At 52.7% G+C, this 19,590-nt stretch overlaps 1 protein-coding gene across 1 annotated transcript in view; it reads left to right on the top strand.

Moving 5' to 3' along the window:
• The first annotated feature begins 2,363 nt into the window (after nt 1-2,363).
• Nucleotides 2,364-19,590, top strand: part of ST8SIA2 (ST8 alpha-N-acetyl-neuraminide alpha-2,8-sialyltransferase 2) — a 34,199-nt gene continuing 16,972 nt past the window's right edge. The window contains exon 1 of the mRNA XM_054215507.1: nt 2,364-2,571. Coding sequence (XP_054071482.1) covers nt 2,474-2,571 — 98 coding nt within the window. The 5' untranslated portion in view covers nt 2,364-2,473. The remainder of the gene's footprint in view (nt 2,572-19,590) is intronic.

Below are 19,590 nucleotides of genomic sequence, written 5' to 3'. Positions count from 1 at the left end.
CACCACGTACAGGATTCCCAGAGCTCTTTGTGCAAGCCCGGAGCAGCGCAGCTCTCCAGTGAAGGGCATCAAGCTTAACTCTCAGCTCACCCTGCAAGGAGGTGTGTTGTTTGTTTTTTTTCATTTCAGTTAATAGCAGTCTTTCCACTGATTTACGCAGGAGTAGAGTCAATTCCCAGCATGTCTTTTAACACAAGCTACTCCTCAGCGGAAGGAATATCTCAGCAAACAGGATGTCCCTGGCCCTGTGAGGGTCCTCATCCAGGCAAACCATCTCCCACCATGCACCGAATGATCCCCCTCCGCTTATTGCTCCGCCGCCGTCGTTGATTTCTGTTCCTGCACGTCGCCACCGTGATTGGCAACTGAGACAGAAAGATCGGACAAACGAAGCCGAAACACCACCTGGGATGGAGCTGAAAAAGATGCAGGAGCGGATCGTCTCCATCTGTATTCTCGAGGATGCGTTAAGACGGGCAGCCAGCTGCGGTGTGGTGCTCCCGAACCACAGGGGACTGGTGCTCTGCCCCGCTGCATCTCGGGAAACCCCGATGTCAGTCCCTGCACCAGCAAGGTCACCTCGAAGCCTGTTTCCTCATCCTCAGGCCGGTCACACTGCTGTGAAACTCCAGGAAATGGTGAGCAAAAGGAGTCCAAGAAGAATAAAACAGAAGGAAAATGAGGCTTTTCTCAGATTTATGCAGAAGGTAAATTATGGGGCTACTTACACCACCTAAAATCACTTTCTCCCCAGGGGCCTGAATATGCTGTATTATAAAAGCTGTATACTGGACTGTAAATTTGCCATATATACTATGGTGTAATTGTACCAGACTCACCTATGTTGTATTTTTCCCCCTATAAATGTAACGGTGATTTGTTTGTCTCCTCTGTCCACAAGAGCTTCAGCATCCCCAGGAAATCACAGGCTCCTTCCACCATTTAATCCAGATAAAGAGAAAAGTCCTCTGCCGAGTACGCCTTCCCGTACGCAGTACCGGTGTCACCCATCCCCGTACGTATGGACATGCTTATCCCAGTGCAAATCACCTCGGCACCCTGGGTAGGAATCACACAACACTGACACACATCACACACACACCCCCCGAGCAACACACTTTTGTATTGGTGCGAAAAGACCTGTGCAGAAGGGAAAATGGCAGCTTTCCAAGTGGCCCCAGTTAATAGCTCTGTTTTGCTTAATGGTGCCTCCCATTCAGACTAAAGATGCTGTTTTAAATATGTAAGCAATTAGTATCTCTCTCTCTCAACACATCTGTGCTTCTTCTATCTGCTGCATTATAAATCCACCGCGGCCCTCTCCGGCTCGGTGGTGCATATATCACCAGATATTCTGATTTTCAGCAACTTTCTGGTCCGAAAGAATTATGCTTGGCTTTGGAGACACTCTGCCAGACTGGCCTCACCTAACCCCGGCACAGCCGGCTTCTCCTCTCCCGGGCTGGCGCTGCACTAACAGATAACAGGGGTGTAGGGAAAGGACCTCTTGGTCTTATTTTGACCTTTCTTCGCTCCAGATGATGCCTTTTTCCTTCTTCCCAACTTTCATCTCTCTTTCTGGGTAGAAACTGCAGCCTTTTCTCGCTCCATAACGAAATCCACAGAGCCTGCAAGAGGTTGCTCACAGGGGCTGTGAATGTGGCAGCGATGCATCCAAGCGCCTCCAGAAGCGGAGCCCCTTGCGTGGTTTGTGCTTAATAAATTCTGCCTGTTTCAACTCCGGCGAGGTCCCAAGAATCGTGGCAGGGCTGGTGTGGTTGTGACAGCCGGTATTTATAGTAATGCAAAGCATTGTTGTTACCAAAATGGGTATTAATAGTAATAGGGATAGGTGTGATGAGTTATTTATCATCTTTGTAAACAAACCGTTTGCCACCCCAAAAGCTCGGCTCTGTTGCAGGCGCCTTGCAGGAGAGGACAAGGCACAATCACCGCCACCGCAAACAGTAGCTGTGTCTTATTTGATGACAGTTTTTGCCCTTTCGGGCAGAAACCACGCGCCTGCCCGTACCCGCCCCCCCCGCCTCCAAGACCGGGACTGACACCGCCGCACCGCGCCGGTGGGCGCACGGGAGGGGACGCTCCGCGGCCGCGCAGGGGGACCCCCAACAAAAAGCGCGGCGGGTGGCACCGGAGGGCGGGGAGGTGGCGGGGGTGTGCGTGTGTGTGTCCCCCGCATCCCTGGAACGAGGGGCAGCCGCTGCCGGGACGCCCCGCAAACTTTCCCGTCGGGGGGCAGCGGGGGCAGAGCCCGCCCCGTCCGCCCCCTCCCCGCGCCGGGCGGGGCGGGACGGGCGCTCCGCGGGCGCTGAGGGGCGGAGCGGCCCCGCCGGGCGGCGGCGGCGGCGGCGGTGGCGGTGTCGCCGAGCCGGGACGCGGAGCCGCTGCTCCGCACCCCGCGGAGCGGCGCGGAGGGGCCCGGCCCTGCCCTGCCCAGCCCAGCCCGGGAGCCATGCCGCTGCCGTGCCGGGGCTGGACGCTGGCGTTGCTCACGCTGCTTGTCGGTTTCCTCATCTTCGCCGATATCTCCGAGATCGAGGAGGAGAGCGGGTAAATACCCCCTTCCGCGGCGCGGAGGGGCGCGGAGGATGGGGGTGCTGGAGGCGGAGGAGGCGGCGGCGGAGGGCTGGAGTGGGGGGGGGGGGGGGAGCCCGACAGTTTCTTTGTCTCCGGCTCTCCCGGTTTCTTGCCGCGCCGAAGTGGGAAGGGAGCTCGCTCCGCTCCCGCGCAGCGCCGCGGAGCCGGCGGCAGCCCCGGGCGGGACCGCCCCCCCGGCCGGGCAGGACGGAGCACGCCGGGGCAGGGGGTCGGGGCGTAGCCACGGCGGTCCGGGCAAGGGTGCGGGAGCTGGTAGCGCTCCCGTTAGAGGTGCTGGGGTACCGGTCCGGGTGGGGATGCTGGAGCCGGTACCGGTCCCGTTAGAGACACTGAGGTTCCTGTCCGGGTGGGGATGCTGGAACAGGTGCCAGTCCCACTAGAGACATTGACGTCCTGGTCCGAGTAGGGATGCACAATCAGGTGCAGGTCTGGGTAGGGATGCTGGAGCGGGTACCAGTCTGGTTAGAGACGTTGGAGCAGATACTGGTCTGGAGAGAGGGGTTTGGGCGTGGGCAGTGCTCAGGTGTTGGTGGACTGATGGAGAAGGTCCCTAAGTGGGATGTTGGTGCAGGCAGTTTGCTGGCCGGGTATGGTGGGGCAAGTTGCAGCCCAGGGGGTTTGGGTGCCAGTGCTGGTCTGGATGGGCATGGTGGAGAGGGCACCAGCTTGCGGACATGATGGATAAGGGACCAGTCTGCAGGGTGCTGGAGCATGGACCAGTCCACAGGGTGGGAGAGATTGAGCAGGGACCAGTTGGGTGGGGGTGATGGAGCAGGGTGGGAGAGCTGAACCCACTTTTCTGTCCCCACAGGCTTTGTGATCACCCCTCCCCGGTTGCCTCCAGGACAGGTGCTTACCTGCAGGTGCCCTGCCTGGCAGGGACTAAAGCAGCCCCTAAGGCTGAGGAGAGGAGCAACACCCCACCCACCCCATAAACCCTATCTCTGGGGGCTGCTTGGAAACTTAGGGGATGAGAGGAACAAATGCTGAGGGTAGGGTTTGTATTAACTTGAGGAACTCACTACAGTAGCACAGGAAAACAAATCCAATAATTCCAGCAGTGTGGGGTGCACTCATAGTGCCCAAATAGCAGAAGATCTTTCTGTTTGGGACCAGGTGGCGTTGCCCACAGCGTCACATCAAAACAAATACCTGGCACTCGGGACTAAAATTATAAACGAAATGCAGTGATGTTTGTCATTGTTTCATTGTTATATTATATTGGGTGCCACAGGCAAGAAGTGCTTAAAGGGGAGTAGCCTTGTCCAGAAACACCCAGCACCGGACCGTGGGTTACCAGGCTAGATTAATTGTTGCTCTGCAATGAGCTGGCACTATCTATATAATAATAAAGGAAATGAAAAGCTTCTGAAGCGTCCTCCCCATCGGACAGACTGCTCCGATCCCTTTGCTTTCCTCCCATTTTCTTTTCCGGCTTCTGTTCTTTCTTCTCTCTCCTTGTCTATCTGCTAGATCTGTCTGCCAGAACTTGCTGTGCCCTTATTGAAAATCCATTCTGTTTTGTTACTTACTTGTCCTGTTTTTCGCCCTGGTTCATCAGGGATTCCTAGTGTTTGGGTTGGTGTTTTTTTTCTCTTTTCTGTACGTTGTATGGAAATTAGATGTTTGCTGGCTGCTTATCTCCAAGCCCTGGCATCTGAGTTTGTTGCTGTAGTTCCTCCAAGGAAGTACTGCCAAGCGGTGCAGCGGCAGAGACGGCAACAGGGTCAGATGAGTTCTGTAGAAACGGTGAGCAGCTCGTTTCATACGGCTTTTCAGAAATAATAGTGCAAAAGGTAACTAGCAAAGGAGAGGAGCACCTTACGCCCCGGGGAGCGAAGGAGGGGTCCTGCAATCTGGTGCCCTCTGATATGTGTTAGTCCCAGACCGTTTTTCCATAGGTAAGCTCCCATATCAGCTGTGCTTCCGATACAGGGACGCACAAAGCAAAGGTGGGACCCTGCTCTATTAAGAAGTAATCCTGAAGTAGGGCAAACTGACCCTTTCTCTTGCCTTGCCCTCTCCCACACACTTCTTTTCCCTATTGCATCTCCGAAGTGGTTTGGGTTTGATGAACTCCCTCATCCCAAACACAGCAAGGCGCCAAACACCATTCATTTTACACCCTAAACTCTTCGCGCAGGAGCCTGGCACAAAGAGCGCTTCATCCCTGTGTGCTGCCGTGGTACCAGGGATGGTCCACACGATGCTCTGACCTGGCTGAAGCGTTTTGTGGGGGAGAGGTGGGAAAGCTGAGTGCCCGATCGACAGCAGTTCAGGGGATGATAAAGGGTTTTCAACTTTGAGGGCCACACGATCGGAGTATCTTTTGCAAACAGGGCCTGTATGTAAAGGGGACTGTGTGACAGCAGAAGTGCACAACAGTGTAGTGAAAGATACCCTTCCAAAGTTTTCCAGGAGCTCTTTGTGTGTCCGGGGGGGAATAGCTCCTCTGCGTGAGCGGTTTGGGAGGTACCAGGTGTTTGTACAGCTCTCCCCCAGGTCAGGAATATTTGTCTGCTGGATCGTGTGGCTCAGCATCCTCCTCCACACCCCCATCGACCACCTTCGCTTTGGTCAGTGCGGCCCAAGCATTGAGGAAAGCGAAGGGCTGGCCAGGTGTCCCCCGGCAGGCTCACAGCCACCGAGGGGGGCTGGGAAATGCAGGCAGGTGCAACTCTTTTCTTCTTTTTCCTTGGCACCGAACCACTCTCTAATTATTGTGAGGCGCGAACAGCTTGCCCACTTTTACACATACCCTGCCCCCTGCCTGCGATTTGGATTGTCTTTGGAAGAATATGCCTCATACGGGTGGGAGCGGGGGGGAACATATTTCTCTCACCTACGAATACTGAGAAATCACAGAAAGAAAGAACAAAGTGTTCATTAGGTACAGAGTAAGAGCATAATCTTACTGACAAAAGGACGACCAAAAAAAAAAAAAAAAACAAAACCATGCTGTTTCCATGGGCAGTAAGTTCCCAGCATCGCAGGTGAAGGGAGGTAGGAGCTGAGGGCAACTGGAGATGCTCTGCCTGGCAGAGGATGCTGAGAAAGATGTTTGCTCCTTAAGCAGTCCCGTCTTGCTCCTCCAGATATTATTATACCACCTCCTGCAGACGGGAGATGCTGAAACAAAGAGGTGTCAAGGCAAGGATGAAAATTCAGCAGTTTCTGGCTCCCGACGCCGTGTCGCTCTCGTTAGCCCAGTCCCCTCACCCTGCAGCCGCCCCTGCACGCGGGTTTTCATCCCACTATGTCCCCGTCATTGTGTGTATGTGTCACCTACACACGCGTGGCTGGAGTTGCGGTGCCGGGGGATGTCGGTGGGAGGGAAGGCAGGCGTGCTCCTCACGCTCGCCTCGGCTCGCTCCTCACGCTCGCCGGCGGGTGCTGCTGCCGGTGAAGTATTGCCGTTGCGAACGGTCTTGGCACTTTGTTTCCGAACAACCACCTGGTTCCGGGCGGCTGAACTTTTCTTGCAGCCCAGTGGCGCCTACATTTTCCCTCCATCGCTCCGGCTCTTTGTTTCCCTGGAAAGAAACAAAAGACACATCGGCGTCTGCCTTGGGGAGCACTAAGGCAATCGCAGCCATTTCTTCATCCACCCCGGGGTAGGGGAGCGGGCCAGACCACTCACCGTGGAGGAAGACAAAGGACTCGGAGTCGAGCGGAATAATTATTGCCGGTGACGAGGAGGAAAATTCTGCTCCTTGGTGGCAGTTTAAAGGGACTCTTTGTTATTATGCATCTGCTGTAGCAGTTCTGCAGGGGTCCGGCTGTGTCCTGATTGTCTGTAGAGGGAGCTGGTGACCCGCTGCCACCAGGTGACTTCTCAAATTAGCGTGTGAGCCATCTTAGGGAGCACTTGACACTTGGTAATGGGTTGGACTTAATATGAGTCAATCTTTTCTCTGCTGGTCCAGGCCACATGCCTTTCCATCCTGATTACAAGAGGAATTATATTCTGCTCTTTTTAAGTGATGAATTGGAGTATCTAATATTGCCGGCCTACCTGGAAGCTTGTCAGTAAATTGCCACTTTTTCCTCATGTGCCCTTTTCTAATGCCTGCCTTTCAAAGGCTCAGGAATGCCAGAAAGAGATTTTGTGTCCTTTATGGGGGCTGATGTGCTTGCTCCGAGTGGTCTATGGTGTGCTGTAGTCTTAACGCTTCTCGTCGAGGTTGGTCCCTGGACTATAAATGTCCTGCTTAGGTCTTTCAGGCTGTGATTTACTGCGCCTGACCCAGACTCAGTCGAAGACTTGCTCTCCACCAGAAAGTTGTGTTGAAAAAAGTGCTGTGTTCTACCAACATACACTTTTGTGCACTCACACAGTGGGTGCAGGCGAGCCAACAATTATCCGGGTCGGTCTGGAGGAGTAAAACCTCTCTGCAGGACAGAACCCACGGGCACCCTGTAACTATTCATGTAAATGGAGCCAGCGGAGAGACCTTTGTACTCGCTGGGTACGGCAGGGCTCTGACAAAAGCCCCGTGACGCATCGGGCTGGAAAATAAAAGCAATGTTGGAGCACTGATTTGAGTAAGAAAATACTCAGTGTAGGCTTTGATTGCAACTCTTCTGACGATAACTTGAGCTCAAGCAGCCAATTTCAGGTCGGCTGCAGAGCTCCCCTTCTTCCCTGTAAAGCACTCCTTCATCTCCCACTGCCCTACAGGGGCAGGGGTGGCTGCCACAAAGGCATGCCCAAAACCCCTGTGCTCCTGCCTAGGGCAAGCTGAAGGAGATACATCTCCGTAGCTGAGCTCCGAGGGAATAGCAGGAGCAGTGGTACCCACAGGGGAGCGGTGTCCTGCGGGAGGGCTGGGAGCAGCAGGGTGGAAAGCGCTAGCAGACCCGTGAGCAATCCAGTGGCACAAAAAGAAAGCCCAGCACTGTGAATGTAACCAGTCCCTCTAAGGGCTTTCCAGTACAGTTGGTGAAAAGTTACTCTTTGGTCCAGTCCTGACAGTCGGCAGCTTGCGAGACCCCCCAAGGAGGGAATTTCTGAGGTTGCAGTGAGGAGGGTGGTGGCTGTGGTAGGAGGATGCGTGTCCCCAGCCAGAGCTTCTTGGGTGCAGGGTTGCTGAAGCCATGGCCAGTCCAGAGCCGTGAAGAGAGCACAGCAGCTCCCACAAGGGCTTCAAGTTTCCCTTTGGCCCAGGTGGGCTTTTTGTTTCCCATCTCTAACCCCGCAAAGGCACGATTCTAGTCTGGAAAGCAAAGGAAACCTTTTTCTCCCTGCAGAGAACAAGGAGTTGCAAATGTCGGTTCGTTTAGCGAAGGCTTGTTGAGCAGCTAACGGTGAGGTTAAGTGCTTCAGCCGTCAGCAGTATGGTGCCCACTCCTCCCTGCCCCTGCCGTGCTCCTGGGCAGTGAGCGAAGCCCTGGGACCGTGGCCAGCAGTGACACAGCAGGTCCCGCGGCCACCGAGAGCCCTCCTGGCCTCTCCGGGACAAAGGGTTCCATTTTCTCTTGTATTCTCTGCAGCGACCATGGTTATTCTGCTCGAACATCTGTTTGTCGGTGCCTACCTGCGTGCCAGATGTGCTTTTGATCTTCCAGGAAAGCGTTTCACAGGAGCTCCTTTCTCTTTCCTTGGGCTTTCAGGCTACAGGTATTTTGTTTATTCATCCCTGAGGTCTCCATCCCTAATTGCCTCCATCACTTGTTTTTCCCTGGGCCTGGGTCATCCTCAGCCACAAGAAATAAGCCCAAACTCCAACACCGGACAATAATTATTTTGCCAGTTCTCTGGTTTCCATCCCCAGTTGCCTCTGGAAACAGGGGAGTTCCCTGGCACAGTAGATTCACTGTGGGAGCAGAGTTTCCTTCAGCAAACACCGCGACAGAGCAGGTGGGTGTCAACAGCTCTGCCCCTTGCAACGCAATAGAAAAAAAAGAACAAAAAGAAAAAAGAGCGTTTTTACAGCTGCTTTTTCTTTCTGTTCCCACTGTAAACCTAAACAATGCCTTTTCTTGGCTGAGCAGGAGCCTTGATGGTGGGGTGGCCTGGGAGGTTCATCCTCATCAAGAGCAGCGGCACTGGCTCCGATCGGGAAGCGAAAGGGCTGATGCAGGGAGGCGGGCACGGTGCTGCCCGAACCCATCGTGGTAGCGGTGATGGTGCAGGGTGAGAGGACCAGGAGCCAGGAACAGGAAGGAAAGTGAGCCGGGGGGGGCGGCGCATGGCAAAGGTGCTCAGTGTGTGGGCAGTGGGACCGAAATGGTCCTCCTGAAGCAGCGAGTGATGCCACAGCACAAATGCTGTGTCCGGCCATGGGGTCACCCCATTAGGAGGAGTCCCTGCACCAGCCCAGGGGTGATCGTCGCTCTTGGGGGTGACGCTACAAAGCAAAAATGCCATCAGATTTAGGGATGCTTTCCTTTGCCAGGCGGTCATCAGCTTCGTCACCCTGATCTTGCTGTTGACCCTTCTGAGGTTCCTTAGAATCACAGAATCTTCATGGTTGGAAAGGACCTTTGAGATCATCGAGTCCAACCACACACTATAGCATGCCCTGAAGTGCCACATCTAGACGTTTCTTAAATACGTCTAGGAATGGTGACTCAACCCCCTCCCTGGGCAGGCCGTTCCAGTGCCTGACCACTCCTTCAGTAAAGTAATTCTTCCTAATATCTAATCTAAACCTCCCCTGCTGCAACTTCAGACCATTTCCTTTGGTCCTGTCATTATTCACCTGGGAGAAGAGGCCAACACCCACCTCTCTACAACATCCTTTCAGGTAGTTGTAGAGGGCAATGAGGTCTCCCCTCAGCCTCCTCTTCTCCAAGCTAAACATGCCCAGCTCCCTCAGCCTCTCCTCGTATGACCTGGTCTCCAGACCCCTCACCAGCCTGGTAGCTCTCCTCTGGACACGCTCCAGCACCTCAATGTCCCTCTTGTACAGAGGGGCCCAGAACTGAACACAGCACTCGAGGTGAGGCCTCACCAGTGCTGAGTACAGAGGCACCATCACTTCCCTACTCCTGCTGGCCACGCTATTCCTGATACAAGCCAGAATGCTGTTGGCCGCCTTGGCCACCTGGGCACACTGCTGGCTCATGTTAAGTTGGCCGTCCACCAGCACCCCCAGGTCCTTTTCTGCTGGGCAGCTTTCCAGCCACTCTTCCCCAAGCCTGTAGCGTTGCTTGGGGTTGTTGTGACCGAAATGCAGGACCCGGCACTTGGCCTTATTAAACCTCATACAGTTGGCCTTGGCCCATCGATCCAGCCTGTCCAGGTTCCTCTGTAGAGCCTTCCTACCCTCAAGCAGATCAACTCTCCCACCTAGTTTGGTGTCGTCTGCAAACTTACTGAGGGTGCACTCAATCCCCTCATCCAGATCATTGGTAAAGATATTAAACAAAACTGGCCCCAAAACTGAGGGACACCACTGGTGACCGGCCGCCAAGAGGATTTCACCCCATTAATCACAACTCTCTGGGCACGGCCATCCAGCCAGTTTTTTACCCAGTGAAGAGTACACTTGTCTATGCCGTGATTCGCCAGCTTCTCCAGGAGAACGCTGTGGGGGACGGTGTCAAAGGCCTTACCAAAGTCCAGATAGACAACGTCCACAGCCTTCCTCGCATCCAGAAGGTGGGTCACATGGTCATAGAAAGAGATCAGGTTGGTTCAGCAGGACCTCCCTTTCCTAAACCCATGCTGGTTGGCCCTGATCCCTTGGCTGCCCTGCACTTGCCGTGAGAGCTCACTCAAGATGATCCTCTCCATGATCTTTCCTGGTACTGAGGTCAGGCTGACAGGCCTGTAGTTCCCCGGATCCTCCTTCTGACCCTTCTTGTAGATGGGCATCACATTAGTCACCCTCCAGTCATCTGGTACCTGCCCTGTTGACCAGGATTGTTGATAAATGATGGAGAGAGGCTTGGTGAGCTCTCCCGCCAGCTCCCTGAGTACTCTTGGGTGAATCCCATCCAGCCCCATAGACTTATGTGTGTCTAGGTGCAGAAGCAGATCATTGACTACTTCCTCCTGGATTATGGGTGGGTTGTTCTGCTCTCCATCCTTATCTTCCAGCTCAGGAGGCTGAACACCCTGGGGATCGCTGGTTTGACTATTGAAGACGGAGGCAAAGAAGGCATTAAGTATCTCAGCCTTCTCCTCATCCTTGGTTGCAGCTTTCCCCCCTGCATCCAGTAAGGGATGGAGATTCTCCCTGGCTTTCTTTTTGTTGATGTATTTATAAAAGCTTTTTTTGTTGTCCTTAATGTTAGTGGCCAAGTTGAGCTCCAGCTGGGCTTTTGCCTTCCTAATTTTCTCTCTGTATAACCTAATGAGATCTCTGTACTCCTCCTGAGCTGCCTGTCCCTTCTTCCAAAGGTGGTAAACCCTCCTTTTATTCCTAAGTCCCATCAGAAGTTCTTTATTCATCCAGACTGGCCATTTTCCCTGCCCTTTAGACTTGCGACACTTGGGGACAGCCTGCTCCTGGGCCTTTAAGATTTCCTTCTTGAAGAGCGTCCAGCCTTCCTGGACCCCTTTGCCCTTGTTTGCGCAGCCTTTGATTCTTGAGCTGGCTGCTCGTGCACCGGGTCAGCTCTTTCCAAATTTAAGCGCTGGACTCTCTTATTGCTGTTGCAGATGAAATCCTTGTTATTGCATACAGAAATCTACTGGGAATATCTCAAACACACACACACACACACACACACACAAAAAAACCCGCCCAGGCTGGCCATCGGCATGCCGAGCACGCCGTCCCTCCCTGCCCAGTTCTCTCCATGGGTAGGACTGTTTTTAAAAGCACATATTGTTACACTCACGATGCAGTTTTGAAGTGCTCTCTCAAGGCCTCCTTCAATCAAACATCATTGCAGTGGGCTCAGGGTGTCGCCCGTGCGTCTGGCAGCTCCGCATCGAAGGATGGGTTTTCCACCATGACCCGTCACCTCCCAGCCCAGGCTTTACTGGCATCCTCAGGGATATAATTCAGCTTTCAGCCAGCGGCTACAAAAGGGGACATGTTTTCCCTGTGAAGGTTAAGCATCGTCATAAGGCATCACCAGCGCTTTTTCAGACACCCAGAAGCACACTCGACTGTCAACCAGCAGCTGCTCAGTTGGTAATTAAACTACTTCTTACTGCCACCTGGATTTCCACGGCGTGGCTCTATGGGCCAGGAAAGAGGAGGCCGAGCTCTGAAACCACTGCTGGCTCTTCGATATTTGGCATCTGGACATCATCATCTGGGGACTAAGTCCCTGCAAAGGTCCTGGGACAACTCCATTGCTGGTGAGTGCCTCTGGTGGTGGGCAAATAGCTCAGGCAGTTGCGGGGCGCAGCTCTCATCCAGCCGCTTACGACTCTCTGTGTAGGCACACGATGGTATTTTGAGGATGCGTGTACCCATCCCAGGAGGACGTCGCTGCCCAGGAGAGGTCCTCAGCATCCACGTCAACAGCAAAAGAAGAAACCACATGAGACCTTGAGTATTGCAAGGGCCTGCACGGAGCAGCGGGAAGAGCAGGCAAGAGGCGGGTGTGGGAGGATGAGCCTGAGGACCCAGGGCCCTTCAGACATGGTATCGTTTCGTACTGAACTGTTCCCATTTCCCAAGGTATCTGGCATTCGAGATGCTGCAGGAGCCACTGGGATTTCTGTCTTTCGGGACACGAACGCTCAGGCTGACAGGATCTGCCGCAAGACTGATGCGCTGCTGTTTGCGCTCCCTGATAGCTCTGCTCTGTTGGCTGAAAAAAATCATCTCAGGAAAAATGTACAGTGTAGACATGTTTTTTAAGCAGTGAGCCTTTTGTCTCAGTTTCTTTCTAGATCTTGGCTGGGCTCTTGGTTTTTTTTTTCCCTTCTCCCTTCCAGAAGGGGAAAGCTAAATACACAAACACTCACCCACCCCAATCTCCTCAATTGGGTCCTTTCTGCCTGCTTCAATCTCTTTTTCTTTGCTGGCTGTTTCATTAGCGCAGCCAAAGAAACTGAACGGATGCCAGGATTAAACTTCTAATGGAAGACCTGAGATGGAGGAAGGAGTAAGGTCCTGCAGGATGGGGAGACGTGAAGTCTGTGACACTTGAGCCCTGCGAGCGCATGATTACTTTGTCTTTAGAGCAGCGATAAAACAAGGGCATGACAGGGTGATGGATTTGGGCCATGCTGACGTTATGGTGAACGCTTGTGGATGTGAGACCTGACACTCCACAGGTGCGGGCAACACTTTTCTGGCTCAGGAAAGAGCGTGCTGGCTTGGGGGCAGAGCCTTAAAGACCTGGGCCGTGGCTCCCTCGCGGGCATCAGGCTGTTCAAGCATCCTCCTGCCTCTCACAGGGCTTTCAGGGCAGGTGGCTCAAGGCAGGGACAGGGACTTGGTTGTGGTGCTCTGGTTACCCCAGCGCAGAGCGATCCCCCTGGTGTCCCTCCCATTGCCTCGTGTCCTTCAGTCGCCAGAGCTGTGCCGTTCCTGCTGATTCTTCACCAGTTTTGTCACGTAAGCGTTTCAGGCTAATTGGCTTATTCCCTATTAAGCAATAGGTGTCTCTGTTTTGCAAACTCATGTGTCTTGATTCCCGCGTCCTCGCCGTAGGCTTGCAATCATTACACACAGTGATTTGCAGCCAGGCGGAAACCTCAGGGCCAAACCCTGCTCTCGTTTACACGGGAGCCGATGCGGAGTGGCGGTTACCACCCGACAGGTAGGGACGCCGAGCGCCTCCGACCTTCCCATCTTCTTGTGGTCCCGGGGAAGGAGCCTGCAGGATGGGCGACGTGATGGAGGTGGGATTGGGGCATGGGAGGAGGTGAACAAATTAGCAAGGCTGGTTTGCGCGAGACTGACGGATCTGCGTTTCCCGTGGCGGGTAACAGCAAGTGCCGTGAGCTGCAGCGAGGCCGTCGGATGGTGCTTTTACACCGAGTCTCCTCGGAATGCTGGAAGATGCTACCCCGCCAGCCTGGCTGCCCAAGCACTGCCCCTGCGGCTCGTATGCCGCAGCTCCATCAGGACCCCAGCGGGGCAAGGGGATTTTCCTGAAAGCCACAGTACGGGCACACTCTCCCAAACGCGGTCGTACGGCTCGATGGGAAGAATGAAAACTCGGGAGCAGTAAAAAATAGCACCTGATATTTAGGAAGTTTTTGACACTCAGGCTGCCAAGCTGTGACAATATGAACAAGTGAGATTTTAAACACATCGAAGTGTGATTTCAAACGTCTCATCAAGATGTATTGCAGGATCTTTCATCCTAGCAGACAAATGATTTAGAAATGTCTTCCAAATTAATCCCTACAGAGAGAACCTTGCTTGCCAGGGAAGTGCGGGTACATAGGGCTACCCAACAGCCACCGCTTCTCTTAATCGCAGTCCGCTCCGCACCCCAGGATGAAAGCCTCAAAGGCAACTGGTGGAATGTCTCAGGGATTGATCAGCAAGTGTCGGATGTCCTGGCTCCTCCCGGTGTGTTATGAAATGTGATACAGGGAGGCGAGATGAGAAACCAGCCTGCCAGAGCTGCATTTCTCGATGGGAGAGGACCAGTGTTAGGGCGAGTGCATGACGTTGTGTTGGAGTCCATGATCTCAAGGTTCAAAAATGCATCTCTGATCCCGTCGCTTCTCGCCTGGTTTTGGCTTTTGTTTCTAATTTGCAGCTGGTTTATGTGTGGGGCTAACCATCAGTGAAGCCTTTCCTCCGCAAATTTGTCTCTCCTGTGATAGCAGAACATTTTATGGATATGGGTGGGCTTTGACCTAAACCCTACAGAAACCACTTGTCTCGTGAGAAGCCCACAAGGGGACTTGTTGATCAATGTGGCCTTTTTCCATCTTTTCAGCAAGACCCCGATGTGGAGATGGAAGGCCAGGATACATTTCCCAAGGAATCCCAGTTTCCAGCCTCTGGGCTCAGTTCTTTCTCGGTTTGGGCTCTTGGGACACCTTTGCTTCTCCACCCCATGGGACAGGCTGGACAGGTTGGCACTTGGAAGCCAATTATTCCTCTTTCATAGACAACTTGGAAATGTGGCAGTTTTCCCCCAAAAGCCCCAGAGTCGCGTTTGCTGCTCTGCTGGTCTCAACACAAGCCCAGAGTTTCGGGGAAGGGGAGGGAGGGCTGACGCCTGTGTCCTGAGCCACATGTCACAGCACTGGCCCTGGCAAATCCGGCCCCGGCTTTGGGGACTCGGGGGGCGCACGGCTCAGCTTAATGACTGCGCTGCTCTCAGTCAGCAAAATGAATCCACTTACTTAATAGGGCAGTGGGAGCATCCGAGCCCGTCTCTAACGAGGTGACCTGCAGGTGCCAGCTAATCCCTGACGTTGCAAGGTCTGGCTCATGCCTGTGAATGCACCGTGAGCATCAGCAGGAGCAAGTCTACCAAGTCTGGGGGGAGGGGGGCAGTGTATGTGTTTGTATTTCATTTCCAGAGGCTGGGCAGGGTATCCCTTTCCCCAAAACTGTTAGTTATAGTGACGGGGTCCGTCTGGCCACAAAGCAGCATCCTGCAGAGGGTCTGTGAGCATCCCGCTCCGCGTCCCCTGCCCACCCAGCTGCCTCGGGGACAGCCCGTGGGCTGGGAGGGCAGTGATTTTGAGAGGGTGGTCCCTGACCAGGCCTGGCATCACGCTCATGTGCTCTTCAGGTAGAAAATAGCAATGCAGGTCCTGAGGACAACATCAGAGCAATCCTTAAAAAGCAAAGTAAATATAGGTGGTGATTTTTTTTTTATTTTTTTTTAATAGACGCACTGCTTTACGGGTGCAGACTGCTTTACGGGTACAGCCTGCAGCCATTTCAGGAGACCTGCACGTGCTTTTCAGGCCAGTGAGACCTTTTCACATCGATTCCTGGGGTCCTCTGGGTGATGTCTCCTACCTTCTCACCCAGCAAGAGCTGTACTCGCTCTCAGCACGCACAGAGCAGCATTTTCAAGAGGACAGGTCTGCTGTAAGCCCGTAGTGCCTGCTCCTATCCTGGCTTGTGGGACTGTGATTTTTTTGGTGTTACGGGCCAAGCCACTTCACCCCAAAGTGTCCCAGCTGTAAAACAAGGATCATAAAATGCCCCTAACACAAAAACAAGTTGTGAAAACTTAATTAGTCGGCGTTAATCATTTGAACCCCTCAAATAAAAATCGTGGCACCCTGAACTCTCGTTCTGAGGAATTCAGGTGGATAAATTCTGCTTAACCATCTCCCAAGGGATTATTACCTTTCTTCCATGTGGAGGAGGGAGAAGAGGGGGACTTAGGTTGCCCAAGGTCGGGAAGAGGCAGAGGTTTTGTTCCACCAGGAATGGGCTCCACAAACGTGGCTAAAGGGGTGGTTGGGTAGGGCTGAAGTTTCTAGCTCGTTCATGCTTCTTGTGCCCACTTCCTACGTGTTTTGTCTGCCACAGATGCTGGGGGGAAGCAGGACTTGGAATCGGGCATCGTAAAATATCCATGGAAAACACGTTTTTGAATTTGTAAGCCTGAGAACATGGATGTGTAAAGCCTGCTCTTAGAGATCCCGCTCGCCCAAAGAGGCTGTGTGACCTACTTGTTCAGTCAAAGCAGCTTTGATTTCACGTATCGAAATTGCTCGAAGCAAGACCGAACCGTACCTAGCAACAATTAAGAGAATCATTTAAGAAGTGGGAAAAACGATGAAAGGGGAAGTAAAAACCCTAAACAGCCCATTCATAGTGGGTGAATAGAAAAGTCTTCGCGTACCTGATTTGTCACAAATTATTCATCCGAGAAAATTTGGACCTGAACCATAAGACATTTTTTCTTTTTTATCCTCTGATATATGAATCAGTGTCACTTTACATCTGAGCGCGGAGCGTTTTGACCTATATAATATCTTAGATGATAGTGGAAATTCAGCTTGAAAAATCTCAAAGCAAAAACGAGAAAGGATGGCATAAGCCAGTAATATGGCATTAGCACATACAGATGCGACTTATCACTGGAAAACATCCCAACAGAAGTCAAAAGAAGAGCGTTTTGTAAATAATAGGATTAGGAAGCAGGTTGGTACTTTGTGGAGCTGGCTATACAATCAAACTGATAACAACCAGATTAATAAGGCAATTCAATCTAAACACGGTGTAGCACTAGAAAGCTTTTCAAAATCAATGCCTATCTGTGCAATTTTAATCGAGGTTGGTCTTTGCCTTTTGAAGCCAAGAGATTTGAAGCTCCGGGTCAGCAAAGTGTAATAAAATGGGCTGACTTTTTTTTTTTTTTTTTCTTAACGTGTGCCTCTTAATTAGTGCCTTCCATTTCTTAATGTTTTCCTCTTCCCAGGTGGGGGAAGTGAAGCAGTACAGCGATATTGGCTTGTCTGTGTTGGTAATGAAGCATGGCAGACCTTGGAAAATCCCACGCTTGACTAAACTAGGGGTGTTTTGAGCAGCTGGTTTGCCTGGCTGGTACCCAGCAGTGGGCTGGGCCGAGCTGGATGGCTGGATGGGGCAATACCCCCCACGTTATCATATTCACAGCGTGCGTTGCCTTCGACTGTACAAAGGGAGGTTGTAGGGAAGATGTCCAGAAGTTGCAGTGTAGGACACAAAGGGCCAAAAGGCTGATGGTTTTGAAGCCAGAGGAGCTCTTTAGGTTTCACTAAACCAGCTGAGACCTTCAGCCAAGTGTCATGTCCCAGCTTCGGGCAATCTCCGTGGCTTGGAGAGAGAAACCAAGCCTGGTACAGGGGGCGGTGTCTTTGCCAGCATCCCGGGTGTCCACCAAGAGCATCCCGGCTGCTGCTGGCCAGCAAAGCGGTGAGCCCAGTGCCATAGAGCAAGGCATGGGAAGGTGGCTAGCAGAGCCCTGCTCTCTCCTCCACTGATGAGCCGCCCCCTCCGTGGTCATGTATGACAGGAGAACACTTCGTGCACTGTTTGCATTACAATATTTTGAAAACTTTCACTTTTCACGGTGTGTGAGGGAGAAGGAGTGACCCCTGAAACTGCCCTTGAGGGGCTGCTCCGCAGGGGACGCGGGCAGCCGATCTCCCTCCCCACCACCTCTGCACGCAGTGAGGTGGGAGATGTGCTCTCAACCTGTCTTCCTCCCGCCCAGCATCTCCGGCCCCGACGCCTGCCTTAATTTCAGGAAGAGACACGCACAGACCCATCGCTCGGGGCATGTATAGCTAGACTGGATAAGTGCATTTGAATAATACGTTGTGATGCTTCGGATCAGTCCTGCCATCGCTGCAAAACATGGATGAGGTGGGAGCTAACAGGTCTTCTCTACTTCCTAATTTCTGCAGTTTTATTTTTTTTTTTTTTCCTTTCCCAGAGATTGTGAACCAGCACTTATTCAGGGAGCAGCGTTTCTTTTTCTAAGCCCTTAATCCAGTCCCTATCTGTTTTACAGCAAGTGTGAAGGAGTGTGAATCCCATTTGGAAAGCTCCTTCGGAGGAGGCGTCTCTGAAAAGGACGCGTGGTTTGCACACTAATCCAGTCTGCTCCCACACCCCGCGGTGAACCCCATTAAAGCAGAGGCTTGTTAAATGCCAGTAGGCTCTAGGAATAAGCTAGACCTGCTGTTCCCTTGATGAACCAAAAAATGAAACAGCTCGCTGACTCTCAGGTTTGTCAAAGGACAGAGGAGAGTGTCGGAGCAGGAATCGCTCTGACTTGGCTGTAGTTGGTCACCGGCAGGAGGGAGGAAAGGGACAACCGTCGCGGCGTTTCCAAAGGTTTGATGTTACACGGTGCTCAGCCTAACGAAGGGGTTTACATCACATCCCGCGAGTCTGAAAATCTTTTTGGATGGCACCAAGCGGTCACGCACTCTATTTCTTTTTCATTTATGTCTAATGCGTTGGGGATTTTTTTTTCAGGACTGGTAGAAATACGTGCTCCTGAGATACATTTTCATTAAGGTATATATTTCCAGGTAACAATATTTCCGCTAGAAAAGAATTTGGTTCTCTTTATGTTCGTGTTCATTTGGGTATCTGTGTGGTGGAAACAATAAAACAGAGCAATGGGCACGTGGCAGTTAACACGTGTCTGACAAGGAGCCCAGCTCTCTCTGCGCAGCACAAAGTGAGCGACTGGTTCTTTGTGACCCCTTTGAAAACAGCAAGCTACAGCGAGAAGGGGCTCTGCAGCCAACTAGGCGCAGACCAATACTTGTATGTATTTATTTTTAAGTGAGGATTCACAGGTCGTATGAGTGGCATTGGTTTCTGAAGTGGCTTGGTCCCACCTATTCTTCATTATAGCATCACAAGGGTGCCGGAAAATTCGGCTGTCTGTTCCCACAGGTCTCGCTCAGGCAGGTCTGCACCCGTCCTCGTGCACTGGTGTCAGGCCATGGGGGTGACAAGGCTGTCACTTCAGGTCTCAGCTCCAGCATGGGAGTGACTGTGGTGAGTTGGCCTCATAGCTTCAGCCGGGTTACACCAAAGGTGGGGACAAGGGACTTCAGGGCACTCATGGGATCAAAGGGGGCTGGAATGGGAGCCTGGGTCCCGGCCTGGGTCACTGGGAGCTGGGAGAAGGTGCCCTGTGAGGATGAGATCTCCACGAGTCACTCAGGAGGCTGGTGGCTCAGTCTGGATAAAATGGAGGTGTTGGGTGGTCTCAGGTGAAAGCCCAAGGTGAAGACAGCGGCGGTGGGAATCCTGTCCGGATCATTTAGCTCAGTCCCGACCTGGAAGGGACAGGGAAAGTCCCTTGGTAACCTGGAGATGGAGGAGACCTTCTCTCTGCACTGCTGACACCTGACTCGTAAAAAAGAGAGATGTAGTTAATGCAACCTGTAGGCTGCATGCTGCTTTGATGGCAGAGACCAGATGTCTTTGATGGCTGGTTAGATCACGCAGGTATTATTAATTGGGTTGGTTAGGAGCTTTGTTGCCGGAATGACTTTACGGTCGCAGTAGGGCAGCAATGACGATGGATGTGAAAAGCCCTTCACAGGCATCGGGACGTCTGCCTTCTGGATGGGGTGGGATGCGCACGGTGCAGCAGTGTCTCCCTTCGGAG

Source organism: Rissa tridactyla, chromosome 9 (genome assembly GCF_028500815.1).
Source record: "Rissa tridactyla isolate bRisTri1 chromosome 9, bRisTri1.patW.cur.20221130, whole genome shotgun sequence".
NCBI classification, from domain to species: Eukaryota; Metazoa; Chordata; class Aves; order Charadriiformes; family Laridae; genus Rissa; species Rissa tridactyla.
This window is presented reverse-complemented; position numbering and strand designations above follow the sequence as displayed.